General features: G+C 37.0%; 1 protein-coding gene across 1 annotated transcript in view; it reads right to left on the reverse strand.

Annotated features, from left to right (window-relative positions):
- Positions 1 to 24,588, reverse strand: part of DLGAP5 (DLG associated protein 5) — a 39,614-nt gene continuing 15,026 nt past the window's right edge. Inside the window, exons 9-19 of the mRNA XM_038544781.1 lie at positions 23,948 to 24,075; positions 23,473 to 23,599; positions 20,850 to 20,935; positions 19,949 to 20,109; positions 15,064 to 15,156; positions 12,087 to 12,306; positions 7,467 to 7,659; positions 4,667 to 4,724; positions 3,608 to 3,854; positions 2,635 to 2,681; positions 1 to 380 (exon numbers count right to left, since the gene is read on the reverse strand). Of these exons, the coding sequence (XP_038400709.1) occupies positions 240 to 380; positions 2,635 to 2,681; positions 3,608 to 3,854; positions 4,667 to 4,724; positions 7,467 to 7,659; positions 12,087 to 12,306; positions 15,064 to 15,156; positions 19,949 to 20,109; positions 20,850 to 20,935; positions 23,473 to 23,599; positions 23,948 to 24,075 (1,501 nt within the window). The 3' untranslated portion in view covers positions 1 to 239. The remainder of the gene's footprint in view (positions 381 to 2,634; positions 2,682 to 3,607; positions 3,855 to 4,666; positions 4,725 to 7,466; positions 7,660 to 12,086; positions 12,307 to 15,063; positions 15,157 to 19,948; positions 20,110 to 20,849; positions 20,936 to 23,472; positions 23,600 to 23,947; positions 24,076 to 24,588) is intronic.

Genomic DNA, 24,588 nt, shown 5'->3' on the forward strand with positions numbered 1-24,588 from the left:
GCAGGGTAAAGTACATCTTTTATTCTGCATAGTTAATGTACAAAATATTCCCCACTTCCCTCGAGAAACACTATCATATCTAAAACACACTTCAATGAACACTGAATATTAAAACATTTTATGACACTGTAAATTGACTGACTAGAAGTGAATACAAATGCACGCTCTTTAATTTTCAATATGCTAACAATATATCACATTGATAATATGAAAAAAAATGTTTGGACTTATTTTTAAATTCAAAATTCTTCTGGTTGTTTATCACTGAAGGGCCTTAGAGGTGAAAAGGCAATCAAGTTACCACCAAAGGAAATGTGTCTGATATGATCTTGATGTTTCCTCTCCACCCAAGTGAAGGTAGTACTGCAGTTTAGGTCCGGCTAGAGAGTGAATTCAGAGAAGTCATTACATCAAGGGTTTCAGCAATTGAGCCTTCGACATTGCAAGTTAATAGTAGCTTAATTAATAACATAAATAACATTTTCTGTATATAGTAATAAATCAATAGCACAATGATTTTGCTACTTACCAGTGGATCTAATTTCACATATATACTTTTTTTTTTTTAATTAAAAAGGTATATTAGGTACATATGTCTTAAGGGTGACTAGTAAATGTAAATGGACTTCAGTGATAGATGTAGGATGAATAAAATTAAGGCCGTATCTTAAGCCACTGACACAGATTCCACAAATCCTAATCCATATAACTGCATTTAATAGGCTTTTTACTAATGTGATCCTACTAGGATCCTTTTCTTTGTTCTTCTGGGGCCCTATAACTGGTTCAAGTGATGCTACAGAAGCAAGTATTAATTTGGGTCCAAAATAGACAGGTGGACCTATGAAAAATAAAATTAATAAGTCTAAGTTCTAATATTTATGAAAGTAGAAAAGAATTCATAGGGAGATTATAAAGTACTAAGATTTGGCAACGAGATAATGCATAAGAGATAACTATGAAGCACTTTTTAATCATAGTATTAGTATAAAACAAAATATTATGATACACTAAATTCCAAATTTATTTGTACTATCCTACATTATCAGAACCAAGTATTCAGAGTTCAGATCTGGGAACAGGCTTAAATCAGATTTATATCAATTGACCTTATGCTGAAATCCCTGACTCCAAGATCAAGAAAGTACACAGTACAGGTCACAGTGACACATTTCATTCTGCTCCTGAGACACAGGGTAGCCCAGAAGCCTGCACATAAACAAGGCATGTTTGAAAATAATGAAAGCCAACATATACAGAGGTCCTTAAGGAATCAGTGGCTTAAGGAAGCCAAGTATTTGCCAGGATTCATGAGGTTAACACAGATTATAGTTCTTTTAGCCTTATCCTACTTTTGCCTTAATGAATTGTTTATATTCTGAGATCAAAGAATAACAAACCGAGGCCATTTCCTGACCCATTTTAGCAACTGGCCCTGGAAATTTTCAAGGTAAGGCTATGAATCAGGGTTGTCAACCTCATTAACATTAGAATCACCTGATAAAGGTACTACTCCAGACTGTTGAAATAAAAATATCTGGGGGGCAGGGCTGAAAAGCACTGCTGTAAACACTCAGTAGGCGAGAGAGCACTATTTCATTCATGCCACAGTGCCATATGAATCAGCTCTGCCTAAAGAGGAATTTCCAGCCTATAAGGGAAATGGATTCCTAAAATTATAATATATTTTGGGAATATAGTATTCATATTTTACTTTTTTTAAAGATTTATTTATTTGAGAGAGACAGGGATCATGAAGAGAACACAAGCGAGGAGGAGAAGCAGGCTCCCCCAAATTATACTCTTAATAAGAGATTAAAGCATGTGCATTGTGCGCCTATACCTATATATAAATTAATATAAGAGAGATGAAAGATTTTCCAGGCAGTCTTCATAGAAGAGCTAATGTTTGAACTAGATGCAGAAGCAAGAGGTCACCAAAAGTATAGGCTGGGGAGCCTCCAAATAAAATAGCAGGATATATATATCTAAAAGAATTAAGGTGGGGGCATCTGGGTGGCTCAGTCAGTTAAGCATCTGCCTTTGACTCAGGTCATGATCCCAGGGGTCCTGGGATGAGCCTCATATTGGGCTCTCTGCTTAGTGGGGAGTCTGCTTCTCTTTTTCCCTCTGGCCTGCCCAACCCCTGTCCAACCCTGCTCTCTCCTCTCTCTCTGGTATATATAAAAATAAAATCTAAAAAAATAAATAAATAAAATAATTAAAATGAAAATAATGATGACTAAAGGTAAGACATTATCTTCTGAATTGCGCGTTTCTAAAGGCAGAAACCTTGCCTTATTTTTTCTTATATCACTTAGAAATACCTAGCATAACCCCAGCTACAATTAGATATTTAAGCATTCAACCAATGTCATAACAAATTTGATATATAAATTATATAGGGAAATAAATCTTCAGAATTCAGTATTAAAACATGCTATATTTTAAAGTTAAAAACATGACATTTTTTCCCCATTTTGAGAAAAATGAGTATCAAATGGATTTCACAGTAAATGAGACAATAACATGCAAATTCTAAACCAACTTTGTACACAAATTGAAAAGTAACACCATTTTATAAAACACATCTAGAATATAAAGGAATTTTTCAAATTAAGTTGGAAAACTTACCGAATCAAGAAGATGGCGTTCAGTCGTGAGGCTTCTAGTATCAAATACTGAAAAAACAAAACAAAAACCTGAAAACCCCAACTTAACTTTTTAAGGATATCCTTACAGTCAAGTGTTAGAAATGGACAAAAATGATGAAAAGCTCCATATATGAAATGCTAAGACAAAAAGAGGTCATCTTATGCTACAGCATTTTTTTAGATGTACTTAAATTTTTTAGTAAAATTCTCATCCTTAAATTCAGCATAAAGAGTTGTCTATAAACAAATCGCATGCCTGTAATATTAAAGGTACCACTGGACATCCAGGTTGGTGAATATGTGGAGATTTGGGGAGAGCTGTGCATTTGGAAGGCATGGAAGCTCTGTACCCTTTGCCCATACCTTGCCTGGTGCATCTCTGTAAAGAACACAGCTGGAGTGAGTACCTTAGGTGTCTGGCCAAGGTTATGTTTATTTTGCTGTAGGCCCCAACCAGAACAGCAGCACTGAGTAGCAGATAAAAATAGGTGAAACTATCATACATTGTACCATAACAAAAGTACAAGAGCCATTTCCTATTGCAGAACAATCACAATAAAGTAGATAGGAAAAGGCATTATGAAAGAAAAATAGGGCATTTTAAAGAAAGGTTTGAGGATGTGTGTTGACGAGGTAAACTAAAAAAAATTAACTTTGGGGAATTTCTCTGAGTCTTTACAACAATGAAGAATCCATAAGTCTAAGTTACAATACTACTTATCTCCAACATGGAGTAGTAGCCATTGTTTTTAATAGGTATACTTCAAAAGGTTTGAGATGTACAGTGGGATACTACAACACATACTAATTCTTTTAAGGTATTTATTGTGATGCCCATTTTTCAACCTTTACTCTTACAAACTGGTACCCAGAAGTAGTCATGATAATCTATGTATTAGTCTAAGTTCATTTATTGAACAAAGTCTCAACCAAATATATTTAAAAGGCCTCACCTGACTGAGAAATTTGGGTTTTCTCTTCCTGTAAGATGTTATTTTGTGATGGTATATTTTTTTCAGGGCTGCTCATCAAAATATCCTGTGCTGTAACTGAAGAATGTAGTTCCAGTCCTTCTATAACATCTGGAATTTCTTTCTTTTTATTAGTATTAATATCATCAGCCACTTCACCAGCAAGAAAGGGCAAATTCATTCTTTCACTGGGTAAACAAGCCATCTCAAAGTTTATCTTGTTTGCATTCTGTAAGCAAAAAATGTTTTTAATTACCAAAAATTAGAACAAATAATAAAAGTCTTAGTGCTATTAAAAACAGAAGAATGACATTCTGAACAGTATAAATTCTACTACCTTGCATCTTAAACCATTAATTCAAAGAATATTATAGCAATAATATGATTGAAGGAAAGCTTCTTCAGCAAGTGCTTATGATATTCCAGTTCAGGACCCCGGGATCATGACCTGAGCTCAAATGGCAAACATCTTTTGTGAAGGGCCAGATGCTAAATATTTTAGGCTCGTGAACCACAGAATCTCTGCCACAATTACTCAATTCCACTACTGTATTGTAAAAGCAGCCAGATATAATACTTAAGTGTGGCTGTTATAATAAAACTATTTAAAAAAATAATCTTGATGTGAGTTAAAGAACACAAAATGAAACAATGGTTTCAAACAAGCCAAAAGGCCTTTAAAACAAGAATTATCATTTTATATGACTGGTTGAGAGTTCCAGTGGACATTCTGGGAGTTGCTTATGGAGTTACTACTAATAACATAAATGGCTATCTACTCTACTGGAATAGGACTTACATTATTTTTTTTAAAAAAGATTTTATTCATTCACTCATGGAAGACACACAGAGAGAGGCAGAGACACAGGCAGAGGGAGGCAGACAGAGGCAGAGACACAGGCAGAGCGAGAAGCAGGCTCCCTGCAGGCAGAGGGAGAAGCAGGGAGCCTGATGAGGGACTTGATCCCTGGACCTGGGATCACACCCTGAGCTGAAGGCAGATGTTCAACCACTGAGTCACCCGGGTGTCCCAGGACTTACATCATTTACTTCAATTAAACCCTGTAACCCAGGACACTGAGCATCTTCTGTGCTGTTCCTATAGAAGAAAAAAAGGAGATAATCAGATAATTAAACATATGGCTATCCTTCTACTTGTATTTTTTTTTTTTTAAGATTTTATTTATTTATGATAGAGAGAGAGAGAGAGAGAGAGAGAGGGGCAGAGACACAGGCAGAGGGAGAAGCAGGCTCCATGCCGGGAGCCCGACGTCTTCTACTTGTATTTTTTTTTTTTTTTTTTTTTAAATTTTTATTTATTTATTATAGTCACAGAGAGAGAGAGAGAGGCAGAGACACAGGCAGAGGGAGAAGCAGGCTCCATGCACCGGGAGCCCGACGTGGGATTCGATCCCGGGTCTCCAGGATCGCGCCCTGGGCCAAAGGCAGGCGCCAAACCGCTGCGCCACCCAGGGATCCCTTCTACTTGTATTTTGATATTATCCTTCATGGGTCAAAGATGGAGCCTGGTCCAAATAGGTTAGTTTTAGAGACTAGTTATAGCAGGTTGGCCACACAGACTGGATGTACTCTTCACCAGATAGCCCACAGCCTGTTACCATTATTGCTCAGTTTAACAACAGTCTTTTGAACCTCAGCCAAATCTAGAGCTACATACATACTAGAGAAAGGTTAGAATAAAGTCAACTCCTGGGGGTCAAAGCAACTAGGTTATTATATAGCTGGAGTTGGCAAGATTTACTTGTTATAGCTTAATATATTCCAATCTCAAAGTTTTAACTTGTATTTAGTTAGAAATATGTCTCAAACTCTTGCAAGACATTTAAAAAAAACATATCCTAAATTTCTAGTTTCCAGCTCCACTTTGCCTTTACTGCACAAAGTTGTTTATGTGTAAGATGCTCTTTCAGGACTATTTTTTGGAATTAAGTAAAAAAAAAATTTAAAGAATACTTGTAATATATAAAAAAAGAATACTTGTAATATCTTTTTTTTTGGTAATATCTCTTAAATACAACTATGGATCTTCTTAGCACAAGATAATGAACTAGAGAATATATATAAAGTAAAGCAACTTGCATTTAAGAAATGACAAACTGGTATTTTATAATCCATAGATTTCTAGAACATCTAAAATATTTAGTCTCCACAAAGGCTAACTATACCTTGGTATATACAATTTGAAATTTTAAAATTTGTTCCATGAAACATTTAAGAGCAAAAACTTTGATTTGTTTCCTCTATTTCAATTCACAGGGGTTTTTTGCTTTTTTTTTTTTTTTTTTGACAACCTTCTTTGCTGTAATGGCTGAGTATTTAATGCTGTTCCATCTCCAAATTAGTGATAGAAGAGTCGTCTCTTGGCTCCAGACTATAATTTTATTTTCCATTTACTCTCAAGTATCTCTTTCCTATCAGATTTTTGGTACATTTATATTCCATGAACAAGGACTATATAGGTAATTTTGATGCATTTGTGCAGAAGCAGTACTCTGCAGCAGAAAGAATAGAGGCAGCATTCAGTTTTACCAATTATAAGCTGAATATGGGCAAGTTACTCATTTTTCAAGTTATCTCACTTGAAAAATGTTGATCTAGTACCTCATAGGGCTGTTTTGAAGATTACATGTGATAATACATGTTAATAACCCAGAACCATGTCTAGCACATAATTCATTAGTACAGATTAGCTCTCTTTTATTTATGCTCTGCTATCTGTCAAGATAGCAATTGCGAGGGATCCCTGGGTGGCGCAGCGGTTTGGCGCCTGCCTTTGGCCCAGGGCGTGATCCTGGAGACCCCGGATCGAATCCCACATCAGGCTCCCGGTGCATGGAGCCTGCTTCTCCCTCTGCCTATGTCTTTGCCTCTCTCTCCTTCTCTCTCTGTGACTATCATAAAAAAAAAAAAAAAAAAAAAGCAATTGCGAGGCACTTTTTTTTTTTTTTTTTTTTAAGATTTATTTGTGTGAGAGAGCATGAGCAGGGAAAAAAGGGAGAAGCCAATTCCCCACTGAGTAGGGAGCCCAATGCAGGGCTTGATCCCAGGGCCCCGGGATCATGACCTGAGTCCAAGGCACATGCTTAACCAATGGAGTCACCCAGGCGCCCTGTAAGGCACTTTCAGGAGATGTTGGTACAAAAGTGCCTACCTCTCAAGGACCCTGCAGGAAAGTATTCACACTGCTGTTTCATAAATGATAAAACTGAAGCTAAGTGAGTTAATTAAATTTGTCAATTTGTCCCAAAGTTTCACAGCTATTATGCCACAGAACTGGTTTTTTTTTTTTTTTTTTTTTTCAGAACTGGTTTTGAGCTCAGATCTGTTAAGCAGCAAAGTTGCAGTGTGTTTAGCACCAAACAACACTGTATTACTTTTCTTCTCAGATCTGCAGAATTTACTTTGCATATCTAAATATAACCAATTTTCGATCTGAAATTATAAGCTTTAGTTCCCTCATTTAGAAAACAGAAGGGCAGCCTGGGTGGCTCGGCGATTTAGCACCGCCTTCGGCCCAGGGCCTGGTCCTGGAGACCCACGATCGAGTCTCATGTCAGGCTCCCTTTTTAAAGATATACTTGTTTTTAGAGAGAGAGAGAATGTGCAAAAGCATGCATGTGTATGAGTGGCAGGGTGCTCAGGGAGAGAATCCTCAAGCAGGCTCCCTGCTGAGCAGAGAGCCTCAAGCAGGGCTCGATCCCACCACCAATAAGATCATGATCTGAGCCTAAACCAAGAGTTGGACATTTGACCAAGTGAGCCACCCAGGCACCCCTCCAGCATCTGTTACACTCTTAATAATAGCACATGAAAGAAATACCTGGTTTTAGGAATAGTTGAAAGCAAAGTCTCCTTATCAACATGCTCACTTTTGGTGCTTTGAGGATCAGGATTCTGTGGTGACATAGTCTGCCTTAGATGGTCCATCTCAGCTCTGCTCTCAGACACAGTTTTGCTGACAGACTTCGGTGTCCTAAGTCTTTGAGAAAGACATTCAGAAGAGATAGAAAGTCCTAGAAAAGGAGAGAAATCATCTCAGTATCAAAAAGCTCTTTCATTCACTTTTCATTATATCCAGGAAGATAGTCCAAGTCCTATTAGCCTACCACCAACCAGTTTCTTTTTCCCATTTTATAATGTTTTATTTAATTTTTTTATTTTAACTTTTTTTTTTAAAGATTCCATTCATTTATGCATGAGACACACACACACACACACACAGAAAGAGAGAGAGGGAGAAAGGGGGGGGGGGGAGAGAGAGAGAGAGAGAGAGAGAGAGAGAGGCAGAGACACAGGCAGAGGGAGAAGCAGGCTCCATGCAGGGAGCCCGACATGGGACTTGATCCCGGGTCCCCAGGATCCCACCCCCCAGCCAAAGGTGATGCTAAACCACTGAGCCACTGGGGCTGCCCTTTTAAAATTTTTTAAAAAGATTTTATTTATTTATTCATGAGGGACATAGAGAGAGAGAGAGAGAGGCAGAGACACAGGCAGAGGGAGAAGCAGGGCCCCTGTGAGGAGCCCGATGTGGGATTCGATCCCGGATCCTGTGATCCTGCCCTGAGCCGAAGGCAGACGCTAAACCGCTAAGCCACCCAGGCATCCCCCATAAAATGTTTTTTTTAAGACAAATGCCTGAGATTTTTAGTTAAATATAGGACTGAACACACACATTAGATTCTGTTTCCTCTTAACATCCCACTACTGTAAGCAGTAACAGAGATCATGTTAAAAGGCAGAATGTTCTAAGGATAGAGTCGTCCCCCCACCCTTCTACTCACTAGCTTTTTTTTTTTTTTTAAAGATTTTATTTATTTGAGAGAGAGAGAGAGAGAGAGAGAGAGAGAATGAGATGGGGGTGGGGGAGGAACAGAGGGAGAAGCAGACTCCTGAGCAGGGAGCCCAATGTGGGACTTGATCCCCGACCCAGGGACCCTGACCTGAGCAGAAGCCAGATACTTATAACTGACTGAGTCACCCAGGTGCCCCTACTCAGCAGCTTTTTAAATTTGAAATACAATTTCAAGGACAAAGGGAACCAAAAAAAAGAGACAATAATAACCAGAAAACTTTGGAAATTGTAATGTAGATGAGTGAGTGGGATATTATTTAGTAGACCCAAGAAAATAAATTCTAAGCCACTAGTCCCAGTCAGGGAAGAGGAGAATCAACCCAATATATACCACAGCATCACTCAAAAGAATTGGTGGCCTCAAGTATGTCTGGAAGCAGAGATGAAAATGTAGCTAAGAGCAGGAAGATCGTTCAAAGTCAGTTTAAAGAACAAATAGAGCCCTTTCCTCATTTTGCACAGGTAGGCAACTGTCAACATGCCCCTTGCCTCCACCACCACCCAAACCAGAAAACTAGAAGATTATTTCCTGAAAAAGGGGAAAAAGAAGGTCTCTGGTCTAGGGGATACCAGGTAAGGTTGAAAGATTAGTACTATATGGAAAAAAGGGGATCAGAAACAAACTGTTGAGATGCTCAGTTTTTTCCTCCTACCTGGCTCCTAAAAGGCTGACAAGCCAGAATTTTACTCCCTAGGTAGCAGACTGGAAGAATCTTTCTGGGGAATCTGACTAGCCCCTGAGAAAAGAATGAAATATAGTGATGTGTAGGTGCCTAGCACTATAGCACAGCTACATCACTCCAGAGTAAAGACTCTGTGACCCATGTGCTGCTGGGCAGAAACCTGCTCTTTTTTTTTTTTTTTTTTTTTTAATTTTTATTTATGATAGAGAGAGAGAGAGAGAGGCAGAGACACAGGCAGAGGGAGAAGCAGGCTCCATGCACCAGGAGCCCGACGTGGGATTCGATCCCGGGTCTCTAGGATCGCGCCCTGGGCCAAAGGCAGGCGCTAAACCGCTGCGCCACCCAGGGATCCCCAGAAACCTGCTCTTTACCGCAAGTAGGTAGTGAATATCACCAGATGTCCAAGAAAAGCCTCTAATACAAAAGATGGAAACCCAAACCAAACAAATGCAAGTATCCTAGAACAAATACTGACTGGACAGGGAAAGAAAACATAAAAGCTATCATTACCATCCTCAGAAAGGTAAGACAGTGCACTTAGCAAACAAGAACAGAACGTTATAACATGGAACATTCTGAGTAGGAGAAAGAGCACTTGGGAATTTATACCATGAGAGCAGAACCAAAAAATAATAAACAACCACGAGAGCTAACATGAAAGTTGAGGAAATCCAGGAAGTAGAAACAAATACAGGAAAAATTATAAAAATAGTCTATTTACCCGGAAAAAAACAAAATAGGTATTTCTGAATGAAAGATCAGAGAGAACTGAGGAGAGTGAATCACGGGAACAATTCACAAAAATAAAATTTACACAATTTGAAAAAAAAAATATATAGTCAAATAACTCAAGACTTCAAGACTCCTTCAGGAACTAAAAGTGGTTGCCTCTAGGGAGTGACAAATGGAGTGAGAGGCTTTTCTGGGGGACTTCTGTAATAAGCCTTATACAAAACCATGAGCTCTGTAACTAAAACTCAATTTTAACAAGATAGATTTGGGTCATAAACTTTAATCTTCCCAGTCGTAAATGCCAAGTTGAGTGCATGAAAGAATACACAGTGATGAGTTCCTCGGGTAGTTAGCAGCAAGGAGGCAATTCCTAGGGTCCTAAGAAGTGCAGCTGCTTAAAGGATACAAACCAGACCACACTAGGTGTGATATCTAAATTGACATTAGATCAGGTGATAAATTGACACTTTATTTTTTAAATTTATTTTCAGAGACAGAGGGAGAAGCAAGCTCCCTGTGGGGAGCCTGATGAAGAACTTGATCCCAGGACCCCGGGATCACGACCTGAGCCAAAGGCAGACGCTCAATCACTGAGCCACCCAAGTGCCTCTAAACTGACATTTTATTTTTTAAAATATTTAATTTATTTATTCATAAGAGAGAGAGAGAGAGAGAGAGAGAGAGAGGCAGAGACACAGGCAGGAGAAGCAGGCTCCATGCAGGGAGCCCAGCGTGGGACTCGATCCTGGGACTCCAGGATCATGCCCCAGGCTGAAGGCAGTGCTAAACTGCTGAACCATTGGGACTGCCCTAAACTGACATTGTAATGTAAATATTACATAGCAGCCCAAGTTTAGGCTCAGAAAACATCCCCATGGACACAGTTAAATAATAGGGGAAAAAAGTCCCTTCAGCTGATTTGTACCTGAAGAGGATTTGGCCCCTTTCTCCTTGGAAACAAGCATGTAACACTTAAAGCACTGACAGAGCGCCTACCAAGATTTACCAAAGAGATGACTTCAGCTATGACCTCTCATTATGTGGCTTATAAATAAGTAATTTCAATCTAGATATACAAATTCAATCTAATAAAGACAGCCTGTGAAAAATAGCTATTGAGAAATCATAAGAAAGAAAATCATAATAAAGGTTTCCTGAAATATTAAAAGTCAGTTTCACTGGAATATTTTCATTTTTTTAATTTTAATTTAATTTTTTTTATTTTTATAAATTTATTTTTTATTGGTGTTCAATTTTGGAATATTTTTAAATTAGGAAATTAGTTCATTGGGACGCCTGAGTGGCTCAGCGGTTTAGCACCGCCTTCGGCCTGGGGCGTGATCCTGGAGTACCGGGATCGAGTCCCACACTGGGCTCCCTGCATGGAGTCTCCTTCTCCCTCTGCCTGTGTCTCTGCCTCTCTCTCTGTGTCTCTCATGAATAAATAAATAAAATCTTTTAAAAAAAGAAAAAAGGAAATTAGTACATATACTGTTTTTTATGAAATCTGAGCATAAGTTCTAAATAAAAAATTAAATCGAATTCCATTTTCTGTAAGTTTCATTTCATTGACTTTTTAAAAGATTTTATTTATTCATAAGAGACACCAAGAGAGAGAGGCAGAGACACAGGCAGAGGGATGCAGGACTCAATCCCAGGACTCGGGGGACCCCGTCCTGAGCAGAAGGCAGGTGCTCAACCTCAGAGCCACCCAGGCGTCCCTGTAAGTTTCATTTTAAAGCCCAACAAAAGAAGGGGGATGGCTTAATTTTATTTTTAAGAGCCTTATTTTAAGGTAGCCTGAGATGCTTTGCATCTTAAATTCTAATCCAACTAACTAACCTGAGGAAAATCACCTAACTTCTCATGCTTCCATCATGTCTCTTACCTCTTGGGATCCTGGGACCTACCTCACAGGATTGTGGCATTAAGCCATAATAACAGATATGAAATCACTTAGAAAATATAAAAGTCATTTTAGAAGATGCATCACACTTAAAGCAATCTAATCATATGCATCAAAACATACCTTGCCTGTGTGAGTGAGCATGTAGTCTATTTTCCAGACTCAGAGAGTTTGTAGGCCTTCATGTGAACACTATTTGTGACCTCTCATACGAGCTCCTGTCCAACCCGAGTATTTCTCTCAAGGAGTCTTAGAGAAAAAACTAACCTGAGAAGGATTTAATAGGACTTTCAATTCTGAAAAATCCAGCATCAAACACTATTTTATCAACTTCCTTTGGCATTACAGAGGCCGCTGCCTCCACAGGTTCTTTCTGCTTCATCTTCTCTCTCATTGCATGTTTTATGGCTGCAAGGCGATTTCTAGCTGCAATTCTTCCATCATCATCCTGTTTGGGTTTACTTGCTACCCCTGAGACAACTTTCTTCTGCAAAGAAAAATTATGACACTTCTTAAAGCTACTCATTATCATCTTATAAGAAAAATAATTAAAGCGTGCATAAAATATTTAACACACTCATCATATACTAATCAGGTTCCTCATATGTGCTAAAAATGCTGGGGGTCAAAAGGTGAAGGACAAAGTCCCCTGCCCTCAAGGAGTTCCCAGCTTAAGGAAGGGCTAGATATGGACACTAAGAATAATAAATGTCATGATTCAGACAAAATCCAACAGCTGTAAGAGAACACAAGACTATCGCCCAAATCAATCTTCAGAGTCATCGAGAAAGGCTGACAGGAAGTAGCCCCTGGTCTGGAATCACAGTCAAGCTAACCTCAAGATGAGCTGAGGAAAGGAGTGGGTGCAGAGCTGGAAGCAAAAGAAAGCACAGAGGAGCTGGGAGGAGATAAGCAACAGCTAGATTAAAAAATCCCTTGCACATAACTGTTTTTAAGGAGCTACATTTATACAGAGGACAAAGGAATAGAGCTTACCGATGATTTTTAATCAGGAGATTAACATTACTGGCTTTGTGTTTCAGAAAGGTCATTCTGTCTACAGCCCAGAGAACGGATTAGAGGGTTACAAGCCAGTTAGAAACGACACCACTGCACTGATACTTGGAAAAGAGGACAGTAGTTAGGTTAAGGAGGAAAAATGGAAAAACGTGAATGGCTTCAAGAGATATTTAAGGGGGCAAATTGAGAGGACTTAGCAATCTGCTGGATGTGTGGGGGGTGGAGATGGTGAAACAGAGAAAGGACTAAAGAAGACAGCCAGGTTCCTACCTTAGACACCTAGTGGGATGATTCTCTTAGATCAAGAAACAGGGATGCATGTGCAGGTGACTTCAGTTGGGACATCCTGATTTTAAGGTACATGGAGTCAAGATATATAGAGCTAGAGCTTAGCAGTAAGTCTAGTTTGAAATAAAGATTTGGGACTCATCACAGGATGGGTAAGGCTGCACAGGAAGAATGTGGAAGGGAAAAACAGAGTTGAGTTAGGAATGTGAATTTCACGAAACATGTAAGGGATAAATGGAAAAACAAACTTGCAAACATGATTGAAGAACGGGCACAGAGGCAGGAGGAAAATCAGAACATAATTTCAAGAAGGAAGGAATCAACCATATTTAATCCTGCAGAGGGACTGGATTTTATAAGTACATATCTGATAACTCTGCAACTAGAGAATCAATACCCTTAGTGATAACTGTTCTAGAGGCAGAGAGAGGGGTGAAGCTGAAACGCAGGGAGTTGGAGAGATAAGAACCAAAATAGTAGCAACAGAATAGACAACTTATTCCAGATGCTTGCCTGTGCTTGGGAGTTGAGAACATCACGAGTGGTTTTTTTCTTTAATGGAAACAAAGACCCTTAAACATGTCTAAAAACTGATGTAAAAGAGAGGAAGGGAGAAAACAAGGCTAACTCATGGAATGAGAGATCAATGAATAAGAGGTCAGAGGGAAAAGTATCAAAGTATAGGTAACAGTTCCATAATCTTAACAGTAGCCTGTAGAATAAAGTAAGAGAAGAGAGACACCTGGTGATCAAAGACAGAATTACAAGGCTCTCATAGAACGCTATACTGACACAGCCCTTATCTGCAGCGCTCAGGATATTAATGTTCCCGGAACCAGGTACTCAATAAGAGATACCCACAGGGGCTCCAAAATGTTCCAGTATTCTTTACTGTTAATAGATCTGAAATCCATTCATTTAATTTAGTCAATTGTCATGAGATTTCATTAGTAAAATGACTTTGTAATAGGTTCTTTTAATACTCTACCATCCTAAAACTCCTACGATAGGATTTAAAACAGAGATTTTATTTGGATTACATTACACAATAATAAAGCGCTAATTTAGAAACCCGATTCTACAACCAAAGGTATTCTTCTAAAATATGAAGAAGAACTGGCAACGCTGTAAGGTAGTTTGAGAAGCATCCATCTGGTCACAAACTTTGAGTTCAAAACATTACTGGCAACAAGTAGACAAGAATGTAATCTATCATGTTAACAAAGCAAATTTTACAGAGAAAATAAGAAAATTTAGAGAACACACAGGGAAGAAGATAGATGCTCTAAAGTGCCATTGTTCCTCTTTGCTATTTAAGAATTCTTTCACGTTGAACTAGATCACTCAAAAGAGCATATAAAACACAGAAGAAGCATAGTGTCCTGATTAAGAACACAGATTTTGGAGTGAGAAAGTCTGGCCTTGAAACCCAGCTCCACTTTTGGCAAGTGATTTCTGGATGTCAGGTTTCTCAACTGTAAAATGGGGAGAACAGAACCGACTTCACAGGACTGTTGTGATGATTAAATGAGTTTATACGTGTAAAATACATGGAACAATATTTGGCACAGATAAAGTATTATATAAATTATGTACTACTACTATTATTATTAAAACAAAATGGATATGCCCAGTTTGAAGTATAAAACAAACATGCATATACCCACTGTTTAGTAACTTAGAAGCCCTCTGGGTGTCCCAATTCAATTATAGCCCCTACCTACCTCCTTCTGTCCAGAATTAATACTGAATTTAGTGTTGACCATTTCCTTATTCTTTCTTCAAAGGCAATTGGGACATTGTTAAGTGATATATGGCACTTTATTTGTAAAAAGATGAAAAATTTGAAGCTAAATGTTTTTAAAGCTTAAAAGTAAAAACTCATTAAAGTAGAAGAATCTATATTAGAAATTTGGATATAAAACCACAAACTTACCTGAGGGACTTTTTTGCTTATATTATTATTGTTCTGCCATCCAGATTCCTCGAGTTTGGTCAAATTGTTGAATTTTTGGTTTACATCTTCTATCTGTTAGTAAATAAAGCACAACTTTATCAGATTAATGCTAACCATATTAATATGAGAAACTAATGAACTGAAGCTTCAAAAACAATTGAGAATGGTGACTTGGACTCGTGGCATATAAAATTAGACTAAGTCATTCTCAATTTAGTGTTCAAATCAAGCATTCTTATAGTAAAATTGCTGTTATTTTTGGTTTTACAGGCTCCAGAATCTACATGGAGAGGATAGAACTGTCCTAATTTATTTTTGACCATTAAAATGTAGGAAAGATACACTAGATGCTTTTGTTTCCTAAATTATAACAATGTGAACAATATGCCCACCCCCCCCTTTTTTAAACAAAATGTCTTTTGCAAATACTTTCTCTGTCTGTGGCTTGACTTCTCATTCTCTTGACACACTGTCATCTTAAAAGATTCAAGTACTATATCTACTAGCAGGATGAGAATGTATGATCCTTATCCTGGTATGATCCTCATCTCTACTAGTTATCTGAAGTGGAGCCTTCTGTGTGCCACTTTAGGGAAGATCAGAACAAGCCTTCCCACATTCCAGTAAGGGCTTATGTTAATCTCCACGGGACCTAGAACACGTAGCCCAAGAGAGGTCATTGTTCAGGCATAAACAAGATAGAGGGCCAAAGATGGAGTCAGTGTTGTCAGCATATGATCCTCATCATTCTGGTATTTCCAAATCTCCTCCAAAGAAGTAACCACTGTCAATAGTTTAGCAAACATGCTTCACATCCCCCTATTATGTATTTATACATATATGTACTCTCAGTTTCTCTCTCCTGAAAAAAATTTAAATTCCAAAAAGATTCAGGATTACACTTACGACCAACTGATGTTCAACAAATGTGTCAATGTAATACAACAAGGAAATGAGTCTTTTCAACAACAGTGCTGGGAAAATTGGATATCCACAAGAGAAAAGATGAACTCTTAGACTCTTATCTATATCATACACAAAAAAATGAACTCCAAATAAATCAGATACCTAACTGTGCAACTACAACACTTTTAGAAGAAAACATAGGAAAATCTTTGTGAGCTAACATCAGGCAAAAAGAATTCCTAGACATGATGCTAAGTCATAATAGAGAAGAAAAAAATTGATAAACTGAACACCATCAAAATTAAAAACGTTTATACTTCAGAAGACACCATTCAGAAAATTAAGACAAGCCACAAACTGGGAAAAAAATATTTGCAAATAATGTTTTTGATAAAAGACCTGTATCCAGAATAAAGAACACTTACAACTCAATAATAAAAAGACAAAATCAATTTAAAAATGGCCAAAAGATTTAAACAGAAATTTCACCAAAGAAGACATATAAATGGCTAATAACACATGAAAAGATCATTAACATTACTGTTCACTAGAGAAACACAAATCAAAACTACTTTAGCAAACATTTTTGCACCCACTAGGATGGCTCCCTAAGACAGACAATAACAAGTACTGGTGAGGGTGTGGAGTCATAGGAAAACTAGTACACTGTTGATGGGAAAGTAAAACGTTACAATCACTTTGGAAAATAGCTTGGCAGTTTCTTAAAAAGTTAAATATCAATTTACTATATGTCCCAGCAATATCGAGATATATACCCTAAGAGTAATGAAAACAAATGTCCACACTAAGATTTGTATGTGAATATTCATGTAAGACTATTCATAATCACTAAAGTGGAAACAATTCAAGTGTCCCTCAACTGGTGACTAGAGTGATGTATTTATATGATGAAATACTGCTCAGCAAAGAAAAGCAACAAAATACAGATACATGCTACAACCTGGAGGAAACTGGAAAACATCATGCTAAGTGAAAGAAGCCACATACAAAAGATGACATATTGTATTATTCTATCTAATATGAAATGTCCAGAAAAGACAAATCCACAGTCAGTTGCTTGGGGCTGGGAGTGGGCATGGGGATTGACTTGCACATAGGCAAGATGTTTTTATGCTGAAAATATTCTAATTAGGTATTAGATTAAATCTCAAACAGCTCTTAAAGAAAAAAAAAAGAAGGAAAAAAAGAGGTTCCAGGAGCCAACTTGAAGAGGCTCCTATCAGCCAAAGTTGGGAAATGAATATCAATAGATGATAAATGTAAACAATATAAACACATCAAAAACCTTCAAATCTATCAATTACTACTACTAAAAAACACAAAATTAATTGGTCACTACTGAAAGATGGTAGTGAGCCAACTCATTATTATGAAAACTGGTAAATATACAAGAAAACCAGTCATAAATCAACACTTACATCATCATGACTACCTAAACACTAATCACATCTGGGCTGTATAGGAATGGAAATTGTTTTCTTCACTTCTTTACTGAATCATTGTTTTTGCTTTTCATTTGCTTAGTTTTTATGTATCTATCATCAATTCATCTCTAAAGTCTGCATACATCTATTAAACACAATTTAAAAAGCAAACAAAGCAGGTACTGTATTTAGCTAAGCTTTGCAGAGACCAATCTCACAGAGCAATGCATCCTCCTGCTCCAATCTCAACTACTGCTTCCTAACTGCACACCTCACATCACCTCATGTCTCCTCAGCCCCAACTCCCTTAGCCCACTCTTGAGGATCAGTCCCACCTCCACCTGATTCTTGGTTTATTCCTTTACTTTTATGAGATACATTCTTACTTGGTTTCCTAAGAAAGAAAACTTGGGAGGTAAAATTTGAGACTTTCGGTGTCTTTTAAAGAGTGCCTTTTCACTCTCACATGTAATTGGCTGGGTACAAGCCTCCAAGTTGGAAGTTATTTTCCCTCAGAAATTTGAGGGCATTTTTCTCTCAGCTTTCAGTGTTTCTGTTGAGAAATCCAAGGCTATTTTGATTCTTGACCTTTTGTGTAAAACTTGTTTTTTCACCCTGGAAGCTTCTAGATTTTTCTTTTCTTTTCCTTTTTTTTTTTTTTAAAGATTCTATTTATTTATTCATGAGAGACACACGAGAGAGGCAGACACAGGCAGAGGCAGAAGAAGGCTCCATGCAGGGAGCCCAATGTGGGACTCAATCCCAGGACCCCGGGATCACACCGCTGAGCCACCCAGGTGTCCCTAGATTTTTCTCTTCATCCCCAAAGTAGTACAATCATATTTAATCATGTGCATTGCTGTGGGTCTACTCTGACCCATGAAGCTGGGCACTCAATGGGCTCCTTCAATCTGGTCCTCCAGTTCCGGGGGAAAATTTAAACTATTTCATTGATCAATTCCTCTTCATTATCTTTTCTATTCTCTTTTTCTAGAATTCCTATTATTTGGATGTTATACCTTCTAGGCTGGTCCACTTTATCTTCTTATCTGTTTCTTAGCTTATTCAGTCTCTCCTATTTTACTTCTCCCCCATATTATGGAAGATCTTAACTTTACAATCTACGTTTCTATTGGACCTTGTATTTCTAATCTCATAGTTTTTATCTTCAAAGAGTATTTTTTTGTTGGTTTCAAACAGTTCTTTTCTTAATAGCTGTTCTTATTTGGCAGATGAGAAATTAACACTCGAGTCTCTTTGAGAATATTAACACTCGCATTAATAGTTCTTGGGACGCTTGTGTGGCTCAGCGGTTGAGCATCTGCCTTCAGCTCAGGGTGCGATTCGGGAGTTCTGGGATTGAGTCCCACATGTCTCTGCGTCTTTCATGAATAAATAAAATCTTTAAAAAAATAAATAAATAAAAGTTGTTTTCTCCTTTATTATCCTCATTTCCTCCATCCAAAAAGCTTTCTTCCCAGGTTTGCTTTGACTTTTTGCCTCCCTCCACCTCTCCCAGGTTTAAGGCTTTCCTCAAACATCTAATGATTATTGACTATTGACTACTGGTTCCTTTATAAGTATTTTATATGTTCATCTCTAAAATAAGATCAAAAAAGTAAAAGTATCATCTCCTCCCATACCTTTTTTGATCTCCCTAGTGATTCCCTCTATCATAGCACTTTGTACATTAGAGTAGAATTATATGTTGTGTCTGACTCACTAATAAGCTACGAACTTCTCTGGGAGAGATAATGTGCCTTGGTTTTAAATTTCTGGTACAATGCCAGGCACATAGTAAGAACTCAGTAACTGCTAGATGATCTGAACTAGTAAAGACTAACTTTGTTCATTTTTCTCAAATGTAGAGTCATTATAGTCTATGCAACAGTTGAATATAATCTCAATTTCCAAACCATATAGAAATCATCCTGATAACATGGAGAAGAAGTGGATATCAGTTATAAAATTTAGACAGTGCTGGGGGCACCTGAGTGACTCAGTCGGTTAAGCGTCCAACTCTTCGGCTCAGGTCATGATCTCAGGGTTGTGAGATCAAGCCCCATGACAGGTTCCATGCTCAGTGAGGAGTCTGCTTGAGATTCTTCTCCCTCTACCCATGCTCCCCCACCCCCCCATGCTCTCTCTCTAAAATAAATAAATCAGGGACGCCTGGGTGTCTCAGAGGTTAGACGTCTGCCTTCGGCTCGGGGCATGATCCTGGAGACCCGGGATCGAGTCCCGCATTTGGCTTCCTGCATGGACCCTGCTTCTCCCTCTGCCTGTCTCTGCCTTTCTCTCTGTCTCTCATGAATAAATAAATAAAATCTTAAAAAAAAAATAAAAAAGTATTTAAAATTTAGATAGTGCTTTACAGTTTTAATATCTAATATCTCGTTTAGTATTACAGGTACCTAAAAATCAGCTTTCATTATTCATAATTTATTTTTGTTAACTTCATTTTCAAAAAGACTATCTCAGAGTGAATACACTGAAAATGCTTGACCACATACCTGAAAACTAACCATATCCCAAAATCCATCCAGATCTGTACAGGTAGTCTCCTTTTCACCGCGCTTATATTCACAATTGTCCACCAGCCCTTCAAACTGCTTGAACCTTTCTTTCATAAGGAGTCTTGTTTGCCCAACAGCTGTACGAATAAGATCTTTAGCTAAAGGAAATATGAGGTTTTTTAAAAGTTAAAGGACAAAACTGGACTTTTATTGCCAGCCCCCAGCTGATAAGAAGACCTCACCATAAATATCCTAGGGCTTAAAGAATCAAATTCTTACCTTAATGCAAAACAAAAAAATACCATTACAAAATTTTGTTTTACAAACATTGAGCTTTCACTATCTGCTTTAATTCCTGCTATAAATTAGTATTCATTCTCATACATATTGCTGCACAAACAGCAGCACTCTACCTCTCCTTGTGTTTAATAAGATTTCAACTGCAAACAACTCATCACACATCAGTATCTATAAAGGACTTCACATTGACAATACACAAATGATTCTTTTCTAAACAGCTTCTCAGATAAGAAAGATTAAGGAACTTTTCTGAAAATCTGTTCCATATTGATTCAGGTAATATTCATTCAGAAAAATATTTTTGTTTAATTAGATAATACCAGTTACAGATGTCACTCATGTCAATTTAATAATAGGCAAATGTCTAATTTTCAGGAAAAACAATCAATATTCTCATTACTTAAACTTTTAAGTCATGTGCCATCTTAGCACAGAGATACTAGCAAACGTATGTTGAGATATGAAAAATTCTTGCTGCTTTAAATAACAATGTAACCATTCAGTTGGACAATTCTAGATCTTTATGTTTTAGATAAATATAACTATAACCATATTTTAAAAACCAAAACTAAAACAAAAAATATAAATGTTCCCTCACCATCATCTGGAATGTCCAATTCAAGCTTCCTGTCCCACTCAAGGCAGTGCGAAGTTAATTTCTCAGTTTCTAACCGAAGACTATTTCTAAAATTATGACATACATTTCAGTTTTACAAATGCTTCTCATACTAATATCTAAGTATTAGCATTATGACACACATAATATTAGGAAGGTATAAAAGCTAGGTACAATGTTAATTTTTTAGAGTTGATGCTGATTTTATGTACGGTGATACATTAAAAGCCATAAATACAAGTCAATACCCTATGTTTCTCTTTTTACATCTAAAACTTACACAAATGACTAATACCAAGAGCCCACTTTTCATGCTAATATTTCCAATTTCTTCCATTCTTATTTTTTAGAGACTTTACAGAATCAGATATTCCCTACTTCTCTTGTTATTAGTTCTGCTCTTGTCCATGGAACTAACATCAACCCAACTCTCAAGAGTAAGTTTGAAGCTAAAAACTCTAACTATGGAATTACAGTGACAGAGCCTTACAGATTTTCTATAATTATTATGCTTTGCTTGTCACTCCAAAGGCAATGGTTCTCAACAGAGGTCTAATTTTGTTCCCTAGGACACATTTGACAATGTCTAGAGACATTTCTGTGTCATGAACTAGAGGAGTGCTACTGGCCAGGGATGTTACCAAACAACCTACAATGCAGAAGGATGGTCCACACAATTACTTTGTCTAAGAGGTCAATAGCGCCAAGGTTAAGAAATGCTGGCCCAAAGTAAATGTAATCGGTTTCTTTAGAGAAAGCATCCTCATAGGAGAAACAGGATAATTGTTTCTTAGAAGAAAATTTTAGCTTTTTATATCTAGTGGCATGACAGAGGATGACTTAAGTTATGAGAAATGAGACCTGGTTTAGATCTGACATTATTTATTTGGGTAAATTGCTTATTATCGCAATGTCTCATAGTTGAGAACATAACAGATTAGCTAATCTCTAAAATCTTTTACAATTCTAAAATTTCATGCTTTAAAAATAATTGAAGTGGCTTTCAAACATATAAAGATACTCGCTCATAATACAATAAATATTAAGACTATAGGCAAGATAGTATTCTTATCTACTTTATTGGCAAAGCTCAAAAAAAATGTTAAAATTGTATTGGAAAAGGTATGAAAATATTCTTAATACATTCACTCAAAAATAACAGCATGGGGGAACCTGGGTGGCTCAGTCAGTTAAGCGTCCAACTTTTGATTTTGGCTCAGGTCATGATCTCAGGGTTGTGACATGAGCCCTGACTGAGGCACCCAGTGTGGATTCTCTCTTTCCCTCTGCCTCCTGCTCACACACACTCTTTCTCTCTCTCAAAAATAAACAAAATGTACATAAACGTGTATGTGTGCATGCCTGCACGTGGACTATAATTTGGAAAATGTGAATACTGACTGGATATTTTATGACATTAATTATTATGATTATGTTAACAATAAGTATTATGGTTAATAGGAGTCTAACTTTGAAAAATACCTACAGAAATACTTATGGATAAAGTGATATGATTACCTGGGATTTTCTTAAAATATCCTGAGTCAGAAGTATATGCGAATAAATATGAAATGAGATTGACCATGAATGATGGGTATATGGGGGTTCAGTGTATAAGTCCCTGCACTTTCATATATGTTTTAAATTTTCCACAATAAAAAGCTTAAAAAAAAAAAAAAAAGAATAGCAGCATGTAATTATTTCCTATGTGATATGGAATGTTGGGACCTTTCTCCAAATACAGTCCTCTGATTTGTTTCCAAGGCCTTAGGTGACATGGTTGAAGTTCCCCAAACAGGATGTTAATTTTTACTCTTCACCATTAGAGAAAAGTAATCCTATCTCATGATTAAGTAGGCCAAAGAGCTCCTACCATCTTCCACTATACTTCCTTGTAAAATAAAGGTTAATTTGGCTTCTTTCTGGGGGGAAAAAAAGGTATGAGAAAACAGAAACTCCCTATACCTTGTTGAAGGGAATGTAAATTGAGGCCATTACATATTTTCACATGAGACAACTGGAAAGTACACAAGGTTGTTCTTTGCAGTCTTGAGTGAGTTAGTAAAAGACCAAACTCAATGTAGATAGCCAGCAACAGCAATTTACTACTAAATAAATTGTGGCACATCCACATAATTGGATACTATATGGTCACTAAACACACACACCCACATACCCACACATAAACAAAAAAAACATGAAAAAGCTCTAAGTATTAAAATGGAATGTCTCCCACATTGAACATTAAATGAAAACAGAATAGTGAGCTACTGTTTGTATAAAAAAAGAAAAAAATATGTTTGTCTACATGTTATCTATCTCTCTGAAAGTTTTCACAAAACATGAATTAACACTTGCCTCCATGGAAGGTTTGAACTGTGGGGCTGGGAGACAATTGAGAAAGGGCTTCTTGCTTGTACCTTTTTCTATCTTTCAAATGAGAAACCACATAAATGAAAGTACTAGCTACTGAAAAATAATTAAATTTTTAAAAAATCACCCAGAGTCTAATTCATCTATTATATTAAGGTTAAAATAGTTTAACTTTGGTTTTAAATATCTACACATTAATACAGAATCTTACACTAGGAACAAATGGACAAACCTGAAATACAGCACATCATGGTGGGGCTGAGATATCTGATCTTCAATTATTTCAAGTGATGGGACTTCTTTTATTGTAAGGCCATTTGAATTTTTAGTAGTAGTCTCATCTTTATTTAAGACATGTTCTACAAAGAAAACACCACATATAACTTTCAAAGCAGCAATTTTTAAAATGACATCCCCTACAAAAGACAAATTTTAAAAATCCTTCCATTCTTTCATTGTTGAATTTAACATTTTATTTCTGCTTCAATGATTTCATTCACCACATCTCCTCTAAAGTGTTTCAATAATTTAATCTCTTCCAATTTACATTTATTTCCTGCCTTTTTTCAGTCTGCATTCCTCATTCCAACTCTGTCCAGATATCTTTCCCCAGGTTTCCCATCTCTTCTGACCCTGTGGGGCTGTGAACAGAACCCTGATAAATCACAATCCAGAAGGCAAGTAAAAATTTAATTAAAATACCATACCTTTATTCCAAACTGTTAAAGAACCCAAAGGACATTTTAGTTTATCTGAATCTTGATGTATCATCTTTGCAGAGTAAGTTTTACATTCTTGGGTCAAAATTTCTTTTGTCACTTCTTGAGTCTTATCACTAAAAACAATAGCAAAAAAGATACTTCATGAAGTATGAACCCTATACATATAACTGAAGGATTTCAAAATTACATTGCTTTTTAAAAATCTGGGATAAAACAGAAATTTTATTATTTTTAAGTTTAATCTCTATACCCAATGTGGGGCTCGAACTCATGACCCCAAGATCAAGAGATGCATGCTCTTCTGACTGAGCCAGTCAGTGCCCTAGAAATATGTCCATTTTAAAAACAACATATCTATGCTGGAGCAGAAAAATGTAAGCACCTATGCAGTGGGGATGTCCATCTTTACTAATCGTTCATGTGATCTAAAGATTTTGACGATCTCTTAATGGAATAAACACTTAATAGTCTTGCTGTTGCTGAACAGTTTCTAGTAAATTTGCCACAGCCAGTCTGCAAAAGAATCTTGTCTTTTAAAGATTCCATATGATCCCTACCCATACACTCCTCCCTCTACTTTGCAAGTTAATCATTTTTGCCTTTAGAAGTAATTTTTCTAAATACTC

This window comes from Canis lupus, chromosome 8, assembly GCF_011100685.1.
Source record: "Canis lupus familiaris isolate Mischka breed German Shepherd chromosome 8, alternate assembly UU_Cfam_GSD_1.0, whole genome shotgun sequence".
NCBI lineage: Eukaryota > Metazoa > Chordata > Mammalia > Carnivora > Canidae > Canis > Canis lupus.